Source organism: Medicago truncatula, chromosome 1 (genome assembly GCF_003473485.1).
Source record: "Medicago truncatula cultivar Jemalong A17 chromosome 1, MtrunA17r5.0-ANR, whole genome shotgun sequence".
NCBI lineage: Eukaryota > Viridiplantae > Streptophyta > Magnoliopsida > Fabales > Fabaceae > Medicago > Medicago truncatula.
The window spans coordinates 19752522-19772611 of record NC_053042.1 but is presented as its reverse complement, the minus strand read 5'-3'; the positions used below and the strand labels follow the sequence as shown (position 1 = coordinate 19772611).

At 33.3% G+C, this 20090-nt stretch overlaps 1 protein-coding gene across 4 annotated transcripts; it reads left to right on the top strand.

The window, feature by feature from the left end:
• The first annotated feature begins 746 nt into the window (after positions 1-746).
• On the top strand, positions 747-6562 carry LOC25483225 (thioredoxin-like 3-2, chloroplastic). 4 transcript variants are annotated; one of them, XM_024775789.2, is made up of 5 exons: positions 750-1205; positions 2137-2211; positions 4603-4654; positions 6048-6065; positions 6142-6562. In XM_024775789.2, exons 1-5 carry the CDS (start codon positions 898-900, stop codon positions 6244-6246), a joined length of 558 nt encoding a protein of 185 aa, XP_024631557.1. In that variant the 5' UTR covers positions 750-897; the 3' UTR covers positions 6247-6562. The 4 variants fall into 4 exon arrangements, with proteins under 4 accessions (XP_039690817.1, XP_039690816.1, XP_024631557.1 ...); XM_013611882.3 differs by having other exon boundaries at positions 752-1205; positions 4588-4654; XM_039834883.1 differs by lacking the exons at positions 6048-6065; positions 6142-6562 and adding an exon at positions 5669-6038 and having other exon boundaries at positions 747-1205.
• The last annotated feature ends 13528 nt before the right edge of the window (positions 6563-20090 follow it).

The window sequence follows — 20090 nt, the reverse complement described above, 5'->3', positions numbered from 1 at the left end:
CAAGATCATTTATTCTCATTAGAAAAGGTGAATTCTAACTAATAGGATACCAGAAAAAAAAATTGAAAAAATTATGGGACCTACGGCAAGTGTTGATGACCTTGCATTATACACGCAGCCATGGCTATAATAGATTTAATATTGTTTTTCCTTTTGGCAATAGATTCATTGTTTTGTTACGTTTCTTTTTGTATGGTTTGGTTCATGCCCCTTAATCTTTACTTTAAAAAATATTTATAGATAGATAATTAGTGGTCGTTGAGATGTAAACATACATGGTTGTAATTTATTACTATTATAGTTGAAAAAAGAAAAAACACTCTCGCATCACACTTGTGCCTTTTCATGCCTTTTGTTACTTAAAAAAAAATAAATATTCCATCCATTTTAAAATGAGTGTCGTTTTATTCAAAATATAATTTTTTAAATAAAAAATAAATCAATAATTAATTAAGATAATTTAATAAAATAACATCTTTCCTTTTAATTAGTGCATATTTTAATACGTGTATAAAAAATTTAAATGACATGGAGTATTTAATTTTTTTGGCTTTCGCACCGATTTCCGACATGATTAATTCGGCTAGTGAGTAGAGACATGTGTACTGACCAAGTGTTGTTCTTCCTAAAAATCAAATCCTATATTTCTCGAATACGTTACGTTCTTGGAAGGAGTTCCTTGCGACCAGAACTTGGTTTGAATTGAACCTCATAGAGGGACTACTAAAGGGAGTAAAAAAACGAAAAAATAAAGTTTGACTGTGCTGAGCGAAGAGGCTTTGCTGCTGCGCAGTTGACACAAGACAAGACGGGCGCCCCTCTTAAACAGAGAAGGCAGTGTGATTCCGACATTTGGCTTCTCTCCTCTTACAACCAGCGTTAGGAAGCAAGAAAACAATGGCGCAACATGTTGGATTTGGGTCCCACCTTCACCTTCATCAAACACCCTTGTTCACAAAAACTACAACTTCAATAACTGAGTCAAGTTCAACTACTCTCTCTCTTCCTCCTTGCTTCCCTTTCACCTTCCCTTCGTCCTCGATTTCAATCTCGCGTTCGTCGTTGATTCCATTGAAACATGAGGAAGGAGAAGAACTGCTGCAGGATGATGATTCTGTTGTTGTTTCGTCTCTTCAACCAATCTGCAGTGAAGACCATTTCAATCGTGTCCTTGCTCAGTCTCAACACGCTCTCCTCGTTGTTTGGTAACTACATTCCTTCTTCTTCTTCCCCTTCTTCAATTCGTATACCACCTTTTGTTGTTGACTTTTTTATTTAACGTTGATGTGGTAAATGTACAAGTGTTTGTGACATAAAATATGATTAGTTTACACACATTTTTTTTTTTTTTTTTTTTTAGTTTTTTGAATTCAAGATTAATTTTACAGAACGACACACTTATGAAGCGTAGTTTTGAGAGCGGTGAATTTAGACGGACCAACTTAACATTAAACGTAAACACCTATTTAGCTGCCGAGTCTGATGAAAATAGGATCACGGTGCAGATATTTTCAGACTTAAGGATCGATTTGTAACCAAAAGAATTTAAAGGACTAACTTGTTATAAACATCTAACTTAAAGGATCGTGGTGATATTTGGCCTATTTACAATGTTTTTGGGGTTTACACTTATGAGTTTATATGCACAGTTCAGACTAGTAAATTAGTCTTTGATGGTAACATTCTTTTGAGGAGACGTAATGAATGTACATATACAATCGTATTGCCAAAATTACAATTTGAAGCTAATAAGCATTTTAACCTTCTAAAAATTAATTAATGATGCCATGCACTGAAGGCCCTGTTAGGATCAAAATACTGGTTTGTGTGTTATGGTAATTTGAGCTTTGTAATATTCCTTAAGCATTTAACATTGCTTGAGAATCTGGCTAGAGTAGTTTATAAACACCTATTCTCTTCGACCCACTGAGACGCATTTGAATTAAGTGCAAAACCCCGAGGGCTTACACAAGACTCAACAAACAATACCTCTGTAAAGGGGTGTAGTGGGCTTGAGGTCGGCAGAAACATCTTATTTTAACTGTTACATTGCATGATAAACTTATATTTCTTTCATTTTTCTGTTTAACGAGTAACTCTTTTTATGGGATTTGAGCTGAGATTATTTGTTTGCAGGATGGCTAATTGGTGCAGAAAATGTATATATCTAAAACCCAAATTGGAAAAGTTGGCAGTAGACTATTATCCAAGGTGAGATTCCATTTTGTTTTTTTAACTATCACATAGAACTGCAATAATGGTTCATTATCAAGAAAGTTGTTGTGGAATAGAAATACTTAAATTAGACATTTTTGGGCTATGGGATTGGATATTTAAAATTGTGAGTACTGTTGAAGAGGGGTTTTCAACTTTATCCATCAATAGTTGTAATAGCAATGGGAAAAGGGGTTGCACCTTTATCTTTTGACTAGTTATAATGGGAGAGGATTTACAACTTTTCTGCTCAAATTTTTTTATTGCAATGTTGTTTGTAGGGAATTTGATCCCTCATCCAAGAATGTTGGCATTTGTTTTTTTTATTATCACACGGAACTATAATAGTTTCAAAGCGCATCTGTCACAGACATTTACATATGCAGAACTTTTCCTTTATAACACCTTAACGTCCATTGTAAGTGAGAAAATTTTCTCTAGCTTTAATGTACTTTATTCTAAGAATTTGTGCCATGTGTACATGCAATCCAATTTATTTAGACTGAGATAAGGCATTAAGTAAAGGGTCATGTTAACTCTTGCCCTTAGGGCACAAGTTAAGGAACTTAAAATGGAAATTAAAAATAAATTTTATATTGAAAGTATAACTTTTGCAACTTCTGAGACATTGAATGCACAGGTTCCAAGAAAAAATTTCTACATTTGGTTTCTTAACTTATGCCGCAAGGGCACAAGTTAACATTTCCCTTAAGTAAATGAGCTAATCAAGGACTCGTCTGGTTGACTGATATTAATTAACATGTGGTACTATGTGGATCATGTTTGACAAGTGTTTGTAGATTCTTATTTTATTAGCAGGTTCATGTTTTAAATATAATCCTAATCATTATTAATATAATGGATATGCGGGTTATTTTTTTTGAAAAAATAAGAACCTAGGAAAGTCATTAAATAAAGAGTGTGTAAGGGTGGCTGATTATCAAGCAAGTTCTTGTGGGATATAATCATATAAATACTGATATTAGGCATTGTTTCGGGTATGAGATTGGAGATATAAAGCTGTGAGTACTGTTGCAGAGGATGGTTTTCAAATGTATCCGTTAAAATTTGTAAAGCAATGGGAAAAGGGTTTTCACCTTTATCTTTTGACAAGTTAGTGAGGGAGAGGATTTTAATACATTGTTGTTCATAGGGAAATTCGATCCCTTTTCCAAGGGTGTTGGCATTTTGGTATTAATCATGTTAAATTGTATTGCTGTGTTTGTGATTCTTTCGCTTGTTACTAGTATTTATCAAACATGTGATATTTCCCAACACAAATAATACCAAGATTTAAAAATATTTAGCCTCCTCTAATTCATGAAGCTTAGGAAACTCAGCCCTCTGAATACAATTCCCATATGTATTTGACTTTTTTTCCAAGTGAGGCCCTCTAAATCTTCTTGCAACTTCTCCTAGCTTAAATACCAAGCACATGACACAGTTTTCATTTTTCAACCATCCGCTTTAGTGATCCAGTCAACCTCAATGCTTGTCTTTCCAGCTCTGGATCTCATACCACTTTAATACTAAAAGCCAATCTTAACTAGGGCACACAGTACCAATCCCAAACTCTTTTGACAGCATAATAGAGATCACCAGTCCAATAAGCATGTCACCACAACCACTTCAAGTTGCGGTTGACATCATCGGACAACATTGCATATGCTTCAACTCCTTTGAAGTCGTGTACAGAAACCTTAAACCACAAACAAGAACAACAAAGCAACATGAGCATCGAAGAAATTTCATTGAAGACATGAGAACTACACATCCCAAATCATGGAACGACCTTAACAGTCACCTGCTAGACCTGAACAACACGTATTAAAACCTAAACCATCAAAATCAGCTCAGCAATGCTGAATGACACCGTCTACATTATTAAGTTGGGGAAAAAGCACTTGCTTGAACAGAAAGTTTTATAGGCTTCCACAAACCTGGGCATAAGTATCGTAAAATGCAGCAGCGATACTCACAAGCAGCAAGTAACTGTAGGATACGCAGACAGAGACAATAGACCCTGATCATTGTGGATGTTAATGCTCTAGTTATCAAAAAAGAGAAAACTAGGAGAAATTGTGTCTCGTGTATGCACAGTCCATCTATACTTGAGTGTATTAAGGAAAGTAGCTCAGAAAATTTTGATTACAGAGCTAATGAACAGCTACTAATCATAGTTGATTTTTATTTTGACTTGCGCCAAATATGGTAATGATTCTGAGCTACAAGCATGCTAATGAATCCAGAATTTTACTCTAATACTTCCACAAGTGAAGACACTTTACATATGCAATTTTTTTTTTTGCTGTCATCATATTTTAGTTCAGAATTTGTCAACTCAATCAAGGATATATTTGTTAATTTCTGTAGCTTGCAATTCTACAGTGTGGATGTTAATGCAGTTTCACACAAACTTGTTGCTCGTGCTGGTGTAACTGTAAGTTGATCAAGTTTGCACATTATTTTCATTCCTTTGTTTTGCTATCTCAATTTTATGTGCAAAATGTGTTGATATTTGTCTGTTATTAAACTAATGTAACATATCAATGTCTCTCACAAACAGATGTGCTTATGTGTGTTCTTCAGCAATAAGTACTGTATTTATGTGGGTGGATCACATGGCTTTTTCTTAAAAAATTTAATGATCTAAATTATGTGTGTGGCGTATTGACTTGAGAATGGAAAGTGATCTAATTCCAAGAGAAAGAGAACTGTTCCATGATAGTTGATTGAATGACAGACATTAAAAGGAGAAAATTCTCCATCTAGTGGTATCTTCAATAAAAGAATTTTCTTTTTATAACTAAACTACTGCTTGGATCCCTAATAATAATAACTTTCTACATGAATCATTTCTACCCTCTTCTATTATTTCAGTTAAGCCTTTATTTTAATTCTTAACCACCCAATCAATTACGTCCTGGGCCCCTTCGGAAAGAGAGTATATAAAGGGAATTACTGAATTTGAAATGAAAGAAATAATATAGAAACTTGTATAGAAACATTAAGGAAAGATCTCGTATTATACGCGGCATCTATAAATTGTTGTGTTTTCACAATCCATGTTTATGAAGGTTTTTCAGGATCTTATAAAGTTGTTGTGCCTTTTGAAAATTGTCTGGTGTCTTTTAAATTGTGTATGATTGGAGAAAACCGTTAGCGGCCGCAGAACTAAAAAGAATTGATCTAGTCGAGCATAACTCAATAAAGAGCCATTCTATAAAATTGGTGCTTGACCGAGCATATTGGTATCATTTGAACAATATGTTATATTGTCAATCCTATCTAGCTGAAATTGGTAAGAGCCATTCTATAAAATTGGTGCTTGACCGAGCATATTGGTATCATTTGAACAGTATGTTATATTGTCAATCCTATCTAGTTGAAATTGGTGGTTGGTTTTGTTGAGATATTGTGCCTTGATTGTAGTGATTTATGTTTCCTTTCTTAGATATTTCCTTCCTTAATCATTGGAAGTGATAGAGAGGCTTATGCCTATATATGGTTGCCTATTCACCTCACATTCAGAATACGTTTTCATTCTAAAGTAAGTGGTTTTTTATTTGTTTACTGGGTTGTTTTGCTGGAGGGGCAGGGAATCATATTGAAAAGATCTGAATCATTTCCTGGTTTTATTAAGCACGAATGGTAGCTGGCTTGACACACTGCTTGATGTGTCTACTACATATTATGTGAAACAATTTTTCTCAACTGTCCTACCATTCTGATTGTTGTATTCACTTCAACTAAATGAGCTATTGAGATATATTTCTTATAATATTTCTTCTTCCATGTATTGCATGTTGTGGAAATCTCAATCATCATTGCAGAAAATGCCAACTATACAAGTAAGCAACGTAGCGTTTTATTTGATAAACTTGTTGTATTCTTCTTATGCCGATGGTTTAAATGTTTCCTTTGCAGCTATGGAAAGACAGCAAGAAACAAGCTGAAGTCATTGGTGGGAATAAAGCATATTTGGTAATAAATGAGGTTCAGGAGATGATTGAGAATGAGTGCACTATGTGAATTTTTAGTGCAGCAGACATTTTATGCGATTTTATACTGCTTTCTGCAGAAAATGCAGCAAAAAAGAGCTGTGATTTATGCTGCTTTTCCCCCATCGTGATGTTTAGATTGTAAGGTGGCAAATGTATATAATCGGATTGGATTGGAAGACAAAAACGCGTAATGGATATATAAAAAAGAACAATATAGTTTTTTTTTTTTTTGAGGAAAAAGAACAATATAGTTGTTTGATTTAGATATGGAGAAAAATATTCTCCTGAAAGAGTGTCTCCTTCAAGAAAAGGCTTCCTTTAACACAAACTAGTTATTTTGGTGACTTCTTCCTATTAGATTTCTCTTATTTCCATTACATTCAAAAAAAAGTATGTAAAGTCAAATGACATAATTCTAAGATAGCGACCAAACAAACTCTTTCAATATCAGTACATATATTTAGTTATATAAATATTTGTAAAAATATAAAAATTAAAAGTTTGCATAGATTTCTTTCATACACTTTTCACATGGTTAATTTGTTTTACCCAAGTACATTTTCTAAAAATAATTTTCTCATTATATTAATTTTATGGTAAACCAGTACACAATGAGATATATAACACCTAAAAAGAGCTTAAAACATTTCCTTTATTTGTGAGAATTCAATTAGAAAAAGTATTAAAATTCATTTTCAACAGTAATAACTAATAACAGACCACAAAACTACTAGAACAAACTACTTGACCACATTTTGAATTGGACACAAACCAAATTCAAATATCCTAGACCACAGCAAAATGAATAGTACAGCCAGATAAAATCCTAGTCTATATGATTTTCAGTACCATAACTAAAGGATGATGCAGCTACTGCAGCCAATACTTGCTGGCTGCACAAGTTTTCTTTCACGTGAAATCCACTTAAGCCCAAAATTCATCGTTGCCGGTTTTGGCGCAACAAGCTCTAAAAACTTTTGATGGAAATCAACGCCCAGAAGTGAACCGTCTTCCCTTTCTGCATTTGTCTTTTCCGATGTTGATGGTATCCTAGCCTTAACATCTTCTGTTTCGGAGGCCTCAATCGTATTGTGTTTTTTATCGCACGGAAGTGGACCCTCTTCCATCACTGCCTTGCCCTTTCCCAATGCTGATGGGATTCTAGCCTTAACCGCCTTTTCTGTTACATCTTTTGTTTCCGAGGGCTCAATCTTAATATGCTTTTCATCACAGAGAATGACCAGCATATTTGCACATTCCTCCACTTGCGCCTGAAAGATCATTTAAAAAACCTATGACATAAGTGATACTTGCAATGTTGCTCTTAATATTTTACTTTTTGAGAAATTGTGAGATAATCATAGAAATAACACACTATGATGCACTAAATAGTTTAGTGAACATACTCTAGGGCCAATTTCCGAAAGCCGTAAGGCATGTTCAATTTCATCTTGCTTTGAGGGGTATGCACGTTTACAAGCAGCCATGAAAGCAGCAAAAGCGATTATAGATGGCCTATAGTCAGCAAATCCATGTTCTGCAGAATAAATTGAAAACCAAATTCCAATGAATATATATTTTGCTCTCTTTGAGAAAACAGAATTAAAATTCAATGTTATGTTTGTTTTGCTCACCTCCTTGAGCTTGCACTATTATTTCGTTAAGCCAACGATATTTAAAAACACCAATTGGTTTGAAATATGAGTAATAGTAATCCAAAAAGCTGAATGCAGTTATCGAATTTAGTTGCCATCCTTCTCCAATATTAAGCACACTCTGAATATCATTTACTATTTTCATTACCATATCTGGTTTTGTGATAACTATATGGGTCTGCAAAAGTAGAACTTCATTTTTGTGAGTTTATTAACAACAATGTTATAAATTGATATTATACGAAGAGCTTAGCATACCGAGATATGGATATTTCTTATGTTCCCTGCTATGTAGAGACAAGAAACTGAAATTAATTCCAATTTTTCTGCACCCCCACCACCTTCAATACCCTTGCAGAAACAACAGATTTTGATATTTTTAACACAATAATATTTCAGGAAAAATAAGACTTAAAAAATTGCAAAATATATATTACTATTACCTCGACGGCCTTCTGGTTTCTAGACACGTATCGGTCAAAATAGTTCATCGCCAAATATGGAACATATGTATCAAGATTAGGAACAAAAGCTTTAGCACAATATCTCCTCCAGAGCTGGTGTGTAGCACAATAAATATATGAAAAGTGAATTTCCACAAATCCGAAAAAGGAAATTGGAGAGTTTAAATTAATTATGGAATTCATGTTAAAGACAGTGAATTCATAAAGATACAAAGAAATCATAAAAAAAAACTAACTAGCAAAAGAACAAAGAAATTTCTCAAGAAACAAAAAGCAAATCTGAAAAAACAAGAATCTAACAACGATTACGACAAGAATTTTATCTGTATATAAAACAATAAGAATTGTGAATCTAAGCTTTCTTTTCAATCATCACATACCACAGCTATTGTTGAAACTGCTTTGCGGCGGAAACTGATGTTCGGTTCGCTTCTGAAAAAATCATTACAAGCCATGAAATCTGTTTCACTCTTGGAATACCCCCTTATTGTTTCCTTCACTTTCTCATTGAGATCTTCATGAAATTCTACCTCGGACTCCATTAGAAAGAAGCTTTAGTTTTCTGTTAAGTGTAGCTTGATTCTTTAGCAAGAAACTTAGAAGAAAGTTATAAGAGAAAGAGAGGGAAAATGTCTTTGAGTTCAGTGTTTCTCTCTCTGTTATTTAAAAGTAACGACTTAACCGAACTTGGAGGGAAAGCCCGCCATTTGCAATTAAAATAAAATAATCTTTTTATTTTTGTAATAAAATATCGTATTTTTTTAAAATGAAATGAATTTTTGTAGCTATTTAAATGTTTAAAGTCAACACACTTTAACCTCACTTTTCATTCCCAACTTTTTCCCCTCTTCCAACCAAAAACTAAAAATTTTAAATTGTTGGTGCAAAATTTTGGTCTCAACTGTGTTGACTAAAATGAGTTTTTGTACAATGTCTTTGAATGTTCAGTTTTGCATGGGTGGATGCGGTACGATAGAAGATGCAAAACACTTATTCATCTCTTGTGATTTTTTTGGAAAGCTTTGGTATGGTATTTCGCACTGGCTTGGTTATAACATAGTGTTCCCTGAAAACGTGTCAGACCATTTATATCAATTTGGCACCTTTAGCGGTTTTTCAAACAACAAACACTCAGCTCTTAACCTATTTGGCTATCATGTGTGTGGGTGATTTGGCTTGAAAGGAATGCTCGGATCTTTCACCAAAAAGAAGCTTCTTTTAATCAATTGCTAGATAAAGTCAAGCTTCAATCTTATCGGTGGCTGAAGGTAAATCGTCCTAGTTTTGTTTTCTCCTACCATTCATGGTGGTTGAATCCTTTACCTTATTTGGAAATATTTTTGTAACAGGGCAACATTCTTATTTTTTTTGAGCTTGTTTTGGCTCCAATTCTTTGTTATTTCTTGTATTTGACTCTTTCAGCTGGGGTTTTGGCACTCCTTGTGCTGAAATCTCCAGGCTTTCAGTAATATAATCCATTTTAGCTTCTTCAAAAAAAAAAAAAACAATGTATTAAAAGAACAATTAAATATATTAATATATGTTCAAGTGTGCAGGACCATAAACTAAAATTCAATGTATTAAATCAAAATTTGGTATTGAAAGATCATATTCAAGAGCATTTGAAATTTGAAGAGAAGCTGAAGTTCTGAACTAGATTTTGAAGGATACAAGCCTCTGAAGGAATCATAGTATGAAGACTTGGATACAAACCTCTGATATAAAGATATTAATTTTTTGACAAAATATTACAAATAGCAGTTTGATATAGTTGGGACGAATTTAAAAAATTTGTTCCAATATTGGGACAACACTTTACAATTTTGCGCAAACTTGGGATGGAAATAAAGAGTTGTGTAAAGACATTACATTTCGTTTGAGATTTCGTCCCGAATGAACAATGAACGCTAAAATCTCGTTCCTAGGAGATGACACTTTACAATTTTGTCACAAATTTGGGACGAAAATAAAGAGTTGTGTAAAAACATTACATTACGTTAGAGATTTCATCCCGAATGTACAATGAACGATAAAATTATGTCCCTAGGAGACGGCACTTTACAATTTTGTCGCAAACTTAAAATAAAAAGACTTTTATATGTGTTTAGTCTCTACAAATAAGGGTCATTTAAAAAATAGTCCTTGTATTCCTTAATCCTGACATTTTGCCCTGCCAAAATTTAATCACTTAAAAATTGGTTCATCATCCCAGTTATTTACTGCCACGTCACTGTAATTACAAACGTGAAATTACAAAAATACCCCTGTAATAAGTGACGTGATAGTGAATAAGTTGGGAGAGGGACGAAATTTTAAGTGATTAAATTTTGTGACAACGCAAATTACGAAGAAAGTAAATTGTCGCAATTTTGTCCCATATTTCATCTGCGACGGAAGTTTACACCATTGTGCGACTAAATTTTCCAACCCAGATAGAGTATTTTGTTGTAGTGAAATGCTATTTTTGAGAAAAACATTAAGTTTGTGGGGATATACAACTATATAAAAGAGATCTTTTATAAAAAAATTTATATATACTTGTTTTTTACCACCTCTAAAAAAAAAAAAAAAAACTTTGTGGAAAACAACTCTTAACAACTTTTCATTAGAAGCTTTTTTTTTTTTTTTTTAATTGTGATATATGGATACAATACTCTTTCAAATGATTTTGTTTCTTAAAAAATTTATACCGAACAACCTCAAGGTCGTTTGTTAGGGATTAAAATAAGGATGATATTGACATTCAATAATTTAATTTGTTTGACACTTATTTTCTCTTTCTTTATTTTACAAGGTCTTAATTTGCCGCATCAGTTTTGCATCTGCTTTTTGCAAAGTTCTCTCATACTCGAAACCCTAATCTCTGCGTTTCCACCCACTCTTCACGTCACGTTCCTTCCATTTGCTTTAATTTTCACGTTATTTAACAGAAGATTTAGAAATCTATGGCTCCAACTATTCTAAAGTTTTTTCGTAAGATAAAAAAAACTGTTCAGAAGTTTGAGAAATCTATGGCTCCAACGAATGAAAAGGTTAGTATCTATGTTCCAGATGACATCACGTTCTCATTTTGTCAAAACTACCTTTGAAATCTGTAAATCGATTTACTTGTGTATGCAAATCGTGGACTCTTTTGTTTGAAAACTCTTATTTCATGAACATGTTTTACAAAACTATGTTTTCCAAATATCATTCATTGAACCATGAAGCTTCTCTCCTTGTAAACCAGCATGAGAACACTGGTCAACGGAAGTTGTATGTGCTTTCTGGTGAAAGGTTCGAGGATAAAGTGCAGTTGAATTGGCCATGTTGTTTTAACCAAAACTACTACTATGGTTATCGTGATATTTTGGGTTTTGCAGTTAATGGCACTCTGTGTATCGACCATTATAGAACTATTGTATTATGGAATCCTGCTACCGAGGAACTTAATATTGTTCCTCAGAACAATGCTAGATTCAAAAACCGCTTTATTATTCATGGATTTGGTTATGATGAAATTAGAGATGACTATAAGATCATTCAGCGTGTTGAGTATATGGGAGATTATTTGCAAGTGGAACCTTTTGTGCCATATTGGGACATATATAGTCTAAAAAGTAACTCTTGGAAAAAACTTTATGTTGATATGCAAAATTGTTATTGGAGGTCGGTAGGTGTTTGGGTTTACTTGAATGGAGTGTGCCATTGGTAGGGGGAAACAAATAGCGAATCATATGTGGTATCATTTAACTTGAGCAATGAAATTCCTGTTACCACTCTCATACCTGTAGATTTGCATGATTTAGGATGGGTCAATAGACACTTGGAGGTGTTAAATGGGCATGTCGCTATGATCTCAAATTGTGTAAAGACCACTTCGTTCCACATATCAATATCAATTTTGGGTGAGCTCGGTGTCAAGGAATCATGGACTAAGCTCTTCGATGTTGGACCCTTATCTGACATCAAGCATCCTATCGATCTTATCGGAGCATGGAAGAAGGGTGATATACTTTTCAGAAATGATGATAATGAATTATTTTGCCTTGATTTAACTACTGGAGCAATTGAGAAAACTGGTGTTAAAACAGGTTCTCAGGTAATAACTTATACAAAAACATTCTTATGATTGAAGGAATAAATAAATATTTGTTTTGTGGCCTAGGTTTTGGCTCTCAAGATTTATGACCATAGTGATTAGAATTTAACATTTTACTATCAATTGCCTATGTTAAATCTTAATTTCTATGGCATATGCTAGTATTGTTTTAGTTTTCATTGTTCTGATTTCTATTTCGATTGCATGAGTGATCTCTACACTATATATATTGAATGTCCTTCTCAATTCTCTAAGCTTCCACATTATTTTCATTCATTTCTTTTGCTATGTCAAATTTTATATGCAAAATGTGTTGATATTTCTCTGTATAATTAAATCTGCAACATATCAATGTCTCTTCACGAACAGATCATGTGCTCAAGTGGGTTCTTCGGCAGCAAGTACTTTATTTATGTGGGTGGATCATATGACCATTTCTTAAATTAAGATACCAAATAAGTTATATATATATAGGGGCATATCTAGTGAGAATGGTATATTCATGTGTGAATATAAGAATGATATTTTACAAGTTATTTTAGTGACTTCTTCCTATTCGATTTCTCGTATTTATTGTTCCAAACTAATCACTTTTACATGTCTATTCTTATTGTACAACGAATGTATTTAAAATTATCAGAATTGAGCAAATTCACGATGAAATTAATCTTTTTTAAGTATAAAGGGAAATGGCCATTTGTGATATAATCCAAGGAGCCGTTCTGTTAACAAACAGGATTGGTTTTGTTGAAAATTGTCTAAAGTTTAACCAACAACTAAAAAATAAGGTTGACAAAGAATCGAACCAACTCAATAATCAAACTTAAATGGACTTGCGACCCTTGAAAACAGTCGCAAATGTTTAGTTTATTTTTTTTAAATTGAATGGTTGCGATCCTTGACAACAATCGTCGCAAATGTTCAATTTATTTATTAAAAATTGAATGGGGTAATTTTTGTTGACAATTTAAATAAAGATATTAATAAATACTTAAAATGAAAAAATATATAAACTATAAATAACTAAATCTCATTCATAATAAAAAAAAACAAAAAACCTGTGATGGTTGGGCCTACCAGTCACAATAACTGTCACAAATGTCTATTTTGCGACAGTTTAGAGATAGGGGTCGCAGAGTGAGTAGCGCAAAATGTTAATTTTCTTGCAGTGAATGTAATTTATCTTTCCTTTAAGTTTCTGCAATTTTAACTTTTAACCTTTTATCTTGCATTTACTATTTGACTTGAAATTAATCTTAAGTGTTTTTGCGTTATTAAAATTGACACAGTTGAATAGAATAGTCTTGGTGCTTCATCTTTAGGTCTTCGGCTCCTTTTATAGGTAGTTGATTTGAGAGACGTTGGGGAATAAGGTCAGCGCTAATAGTGTTGTTTAGAAGCTTCAATCACAAATGTTGGCCCTTTGGATTACATGGATAATTCCGTTGGAAAGCACTTTGATTTTCCTTTGCTCAAAGAGGAATTATCCGTTGCTTTTCTCGTTCCTGATGTCCTTTGTCCTGTCGTACACGTAGACGGAAGAAGACAAAAGAATTGCTCTATCAGATGCACTGATTGACAAAACTCACAGAATAAGACAAGCTTACGTGGATTCTAGGTCCCTCAAATCTACGTAGTCTAGTCATATTCCGCAGAGTCTGTGGAGATCACTCCCCAACTCCTATGAGACTTCCTTCTACTAAGGACGTTGACACCGGTTGACCTTCCAGTAGATCTTCCACCATAGTCTTCTAAGCTTCTCAATCTCCTTCTGATGCTCTTCATACGTTTCTTCTTTATGATAGGTAGAACTTGCACACTTAAACATATGTTAGTATTATAATTGTATGAACCATTCTTATTCTAACACATGTAACTGTGATAATGCATGAGAATACAATCGACCTCCCTATCACATGGTATATGCATTTACAACCAACATGCTTATATTTAAGTATAATCCTATGTACTAACATTTTAATAATCACCATGCCGTCATATATTTATTCCAAATCATATGAAAGCAAATTTTTATCATCATTTCAATTCAATTGGCAAGTCAAATATTTATCCAAATTACATGAAAGTAGCAATCAACAAATTGATATCACATTGCTCAGGTAAAAACCGATTCTCTGATTTTCTAGGTGAAATTCGACAACATGAAGAGATCGAGCCTAACTTTGTAAACTTTCAAAAATTTAGATGTTATTTTTCTAGAACTTGGTCAAATAATACTTCTAAAGGTATTTGGTCCTCGAGACATTTTCAACTGACGTAGTTCTTAAACATAATTTTAGGGCAACATTTTGAACTACGAAAATTATCATTTTCAATGAAACAATTTCATAAATATTTTTTGTTTGCAAAATATCTTGGAACCGAATTAATAGAAAGATTTTCAGATAACTTAGTTGACAGAGAGTAAAAAAGAACTTATCCTCAACTTATTTTACAGGCATAATAGCAAACTTTTTCAAACCAAATATTTCTAATTAAATTCATAAAGTCTTCAAAGATTATAAAGATATAAATTAGCTCACAGAAAATTTATTTATATTGTAACGATTTTCACGATGCACTTTTTCAAAATATTTTCAGACGTTTCGATGATACTAAATAAATAACATTTTTCTCTAAACTTTTCTGCGAAACATCGTTCTCAAGTACTTTAATTCTTACTAGAGAGACCTTGAAGAGTTCAAAACAAACTATAAAATACTTATTCTTCACGGTGAATCTTCAAAAATATTTTTCATTTGAAATTTCAACTTTTGGAATACAAGGTTTCTAGACAATGAACTTTTGGAATTTAAACCTCCCAACAAGTAATCGATTTTCGGACAATTTAAGAAACTAGATATTAATCGTTGTTTTCTAAGAAAAAGTTGTTATTTTTAATTGTTTTAACTTGTGTGATACTGCACATGTTAGACAAACTCTAGTTTTACTACTGCATGCCTATGTGGTGGAAGGTTATTTCAGGCCTAGAGTATTCAGTGGACATAAATTGGTTCACTTGTGAGGTTAGAAGAAAGGTGGGAAATGGACGTCGTGAGATAGGTGAATTGGGGATGTCCCGCTCTGTGAAAAATTTGCCTGTTTGTTTACCATATCCGATCAGAAAGTGTTAATTGTGACCGATTTAAGGGGAAGAGTTGGATTTTTTCGTTCCAGAGACGTAGGCGTGTTCTTGGTATAGTTGTAGGCTTTCAGTTGTGCTGTGGCAGCCTTGTGCTTGTTTGTGGTTAGGGCAAAGTCTTTTATTGAGGCTGTACGTCTTGAGCATAAAATAGTGATGAACATTCAATATATATAGATAATATATCACTCATGCAAACGAAATAGAAATCAGAACAATAAAAACTAAAACATTACTAGCATATGCCATAGAAATTAAGATTTGAATTGCATAAAGAGAACCAAAACATTTAACTTGATAATAAAATGTTAAATCCTAATAACAAATAACTATGCTCATAAACCTTGAGAGCCAAAACTTGAAACTTAAACCAAAAAGCAACTAATTATTGATTCCACCTATCGGAAAAAAGCTTTTATCATAAATTACTGCCTGAGTAACTTCGTTAACACCAGTTTTTTCGATTATCCCGGTAGTTAAATCAAGGCAAGATAATTCATAGTCATCATTTAAGAAGAATATATTGCCCTTCTTACATACTCCAATAGGATACTCAGTGTCGGATAAGGGTCCAACATCAAAGAGCTTAGTCCATGATTCCTTCACATCGAGCTCACCCAAAATTGATATTGATATATGGTAAGAAGTACGGGTTTCATAGCTTGATATCATAGTAACATGTCCATTTAACAGATCCAAGCGTCTATCTATCCATCTTAAATTATGCAAATCTAAGGGTAAGAAAGTGGTAATAGCCTTCAGTGCTCAAGTTAAATGATACCACATATGATTCACTATTTGTTCCCCCCCACCGATGGCACACCCCATTCAAGTAAACCAAAACACCTAGAGACCTCCGATAACACCTTCGCATATCAACATGAAGTTTTTTCCAAGAGTTACGCCTTAGACTATATATGTCCCAATAAGGGCCGGGCGGTGCTGCTTTGAAATAATCTCCAATGTACTCAACACAGTGAATGATGTTATAGTCATCTTTAATTTGATCATAAACAAATCCATGAATAATAAACTCAGTTTTGAATTTATCATGAAATCTTGCCTTGTTCTTAGGAACAATATTTAAGTCCTCCGTGGTAGGATTCCACAAAAAAATAGTTGAATGATGGTTGATACAAAGAGTGCCATCAATAGCATAACCTAAAATATCACGGAGACAATAATAATAGTTGTTGTTTTGGTCAAAAATACTTGGCCAATTCAGTGGCACTTTATTCTCAAATCTCTCACCAGAAAGTAAATACAACTTCCATCCACCATCGAATATCTCAAAATGGTTTAGGAGGAGACAAGATTCGTCGGTCAACGAATGATATTTCAAAGCCATATTTTTTATAAACATGTTCATGAAATAAGAGTTTTCAAACAAAAGAGTCCACGATTTGCATACACAAGTAAACCGATTTACAGATTTCAAAGGTAGTTTTGACAAAATGGAGAACGTGATGTCATCTGGAACATAGATACTGACCTTTTCATTCGTTGGAGCCATAGATTTCTCAAACTTCTGAATAGTTTTTTTTTTCTTACGAAAAAACTTCAGGATAGATGGAGCCATGGATTTCTCAATCTTCAGATCAATAACGTGAAAATTAAAGCAAATGGAAGGAACGTGACGTGAGGTGTGGGTGGAAACGCAAAGATTAGGGTTTCGAGTATTTGCAAAAAGCAGATGCAAAACTGATGCGGCAAATTAAGACCTTGTAAAATAAAGAAGAGAGAAAATAAGTGTCAAACAAATTAAATTATTGAATGTCAATATCATTCTTAATTTAGATCATGTTTGGTTTGAGTTTATTTTGAGCTTATGAAAAATAGTTTATGCAAATAAATAAGCTTTTATTTTAATTTATAATCTCTCATTATCGAAAATTGCATCTTCATAAATAGTTTTTTCATAAACTACCTTAAAAACCTATAAATAATACATAAAAACTTATTTATTTTCTTAAACTGTTTTATATAAGCTTTAAAATAAGCTAAATCAGACGGGCCCTTAATCCGTAACAAATAACGTTGAGGTTGTTCGGTATAAATTTTTTAAGAAAAAAAATCATTTGAAAGAGTATTGTTTCCATATATCACAATTAAAAAAAAATAGCTTCAAATGAAAAGTTTTTAAGAGTAGTTTTCCATAAAGTATGTTTTTTTTAGAAGTGGTAGAAAATAAGTATAGATAATTTTTTTAATAAAAAAATCTCTTTTATATATAGTTGTATATCCTCACAAACTTAATGTTTTTCTAAAAAAAAGTGTTTAAGTACAACAAAACACTCTATCTGGGTCTGAAAATTCAGTCGCACAATGGTGTAAACTTTCGTCCCAGATGAAATATGGGACTGAATTGCGACAATTTACATTCATCGTAATTTGCGTTGTCCCAATTCGCTGGGAACGAAATTTTATCGTTTGTTGTACATTCGAGACAGAATCTCTAACGAAATGTGATTATTTGTTTATACACAACCCTTTATTTTTATTTTAAGTTTGCAACAAAATTGTAAAGTGTCGTCTCCTAGGGAAGGAATTTTATCGTTCATTGTACATTCGGGATGAAATCTCTAATGTAATGTAATGTTTTTACACAACACTTTATTTCCGTCCCAAGTTTGTGACAAAATTGTAAAGTGTCATCTCCTAGGGACATCTGCTAGGGACAGCATTTTAGCGTTCATTGTTCATTCGGGACGAAATCTCAAACGGAATGTAATGTCTTTACACAACTCTTTATTTCCGTCCCATATTTCGACTTGAGCAGAGAATTGTTATTAATAAATCGGTAGATTTGCATGATTTAGGATGGGTCGATAGACACTTGGAGGTGTTAAATGGGGGCATGTTGCTATGATCTCAAATTGTGTAAAAACCACTTCGTTCCACATATCAATATCAATTTTGGGTGAACTCGGTGTCAAGGAATCATGGACTAAGCTCTTCGATGTTGGACCCTTATCTGACATCAAGCATCCTATCGATCTTATCGGAGCATGGAAGAAGGGTGATATACTTTTCAGAAATGATGATAACGAATTAGTTTGCCTTGATTTAACTACTGGAGCAATTAAGAAAATTGGTGTTAAAACAGGTTCTTAGGTAATAACTTATACAAAAACATTCTTATGATTGAAGGAATAAATAAATATTTGTTTTGTGGCCTAGGTTTTGGCTCTCAAGATTTATGACCATAGTGTTTTGGTTCTGTTTATGCAATATGGGTTGTCAATTGCCTATGTTAAAATTATTATCAAGTATAAGAGAAATCTTAATTTCTATGGCATATGCTAGTATTGATTTAGTTTTTATTGTTTGATTTCTGTTTTTATTGTTTGATTTAGTTTTTATTGTTTGAAATAATTTGAACTTCCCTCCTTGTTTCTAAATTCGTTGGCATTTGATAATTCTACCAGAAAAAAAAGAAGAAAAGATATTGAGATTTGCTTAGTGTGGTACAAAAATGTGATCATCAGGATGAGCCTTGTTGATGGTCTAATTGAGGGAAGTGTGTAACAGTAACCTCGAAAAGTGCTCTCCAAATGCGTGCCCAATGTTCCTGCCAACGATCTCATTGGAACATTCATATTCCTCAGCGTTTCGAGGACTCAGTTCCACGGAAGATACTGATATGTCCCCTCGTTATCTATACCTGGCTTCTGTGTGTTCTGAGGACTTGGTTCCTCGGAAAGCCTACGGAACTGCTTTTTCTTTGTGAGGACTCATCTGTCGTTCGGAAAATTTGGTAGGACAATCAAAGATTATCTGTACTTCAACACATAACAAAGAACACATAACATAACAAGGTAACTTTGAACATGTTTCTCAATCCGGTATAACGTTGGTTTCTATTTCCTCTTCATGTTTTTAATTAATTGATGTTCTTTGTTTGGTTCTATTCATTGATGTTAATTTATAGCTTATTAAAGCTTAGTAAAATGTTCAAGTATGAAGCATAGTATAAACGAAGAAACATAGAAAAATAAATATATAAACATGTTAATGCAGTAGAAAATGTGGACAGACGGACACAGAAGTGCTCGTCTGATGCCACTCATAATAATAGTAATTATCCTAAAACACCCACCTTTTCATTACACCCTTGATTACTTTCTGTCATTTGAAAATCGACTCTAAATGCCATCATTCATGCCTTTGTGATTAAATTGATCTATTTCTTTTCTATAGTAGTGGGAACAAAATTTAGGAGGATAGTTTCACTAAGAAAATAAATACAAAATATTCTTTAGTGATATACATGTGGACTCCAGAAAAATTGCTCTTCAGGTGCCTATGCTTGGCTCTCTAACAGTAGTTTATTGTCGCTCTAGGAACGATAGTAATTTGTCACTGAAAGCCTTCACAACATGAGTCACTTGCACCTTAACAACATCTGTCGGATGTCTAGGAACGTTCTACGCGTATCCGTATTGCTGTTTAACTCTCTCAGGAAAGCGACGATACACCTTGTCAACACCGCACATAATCTAACCTGAATACCAAAAAATCTCCTCAAAA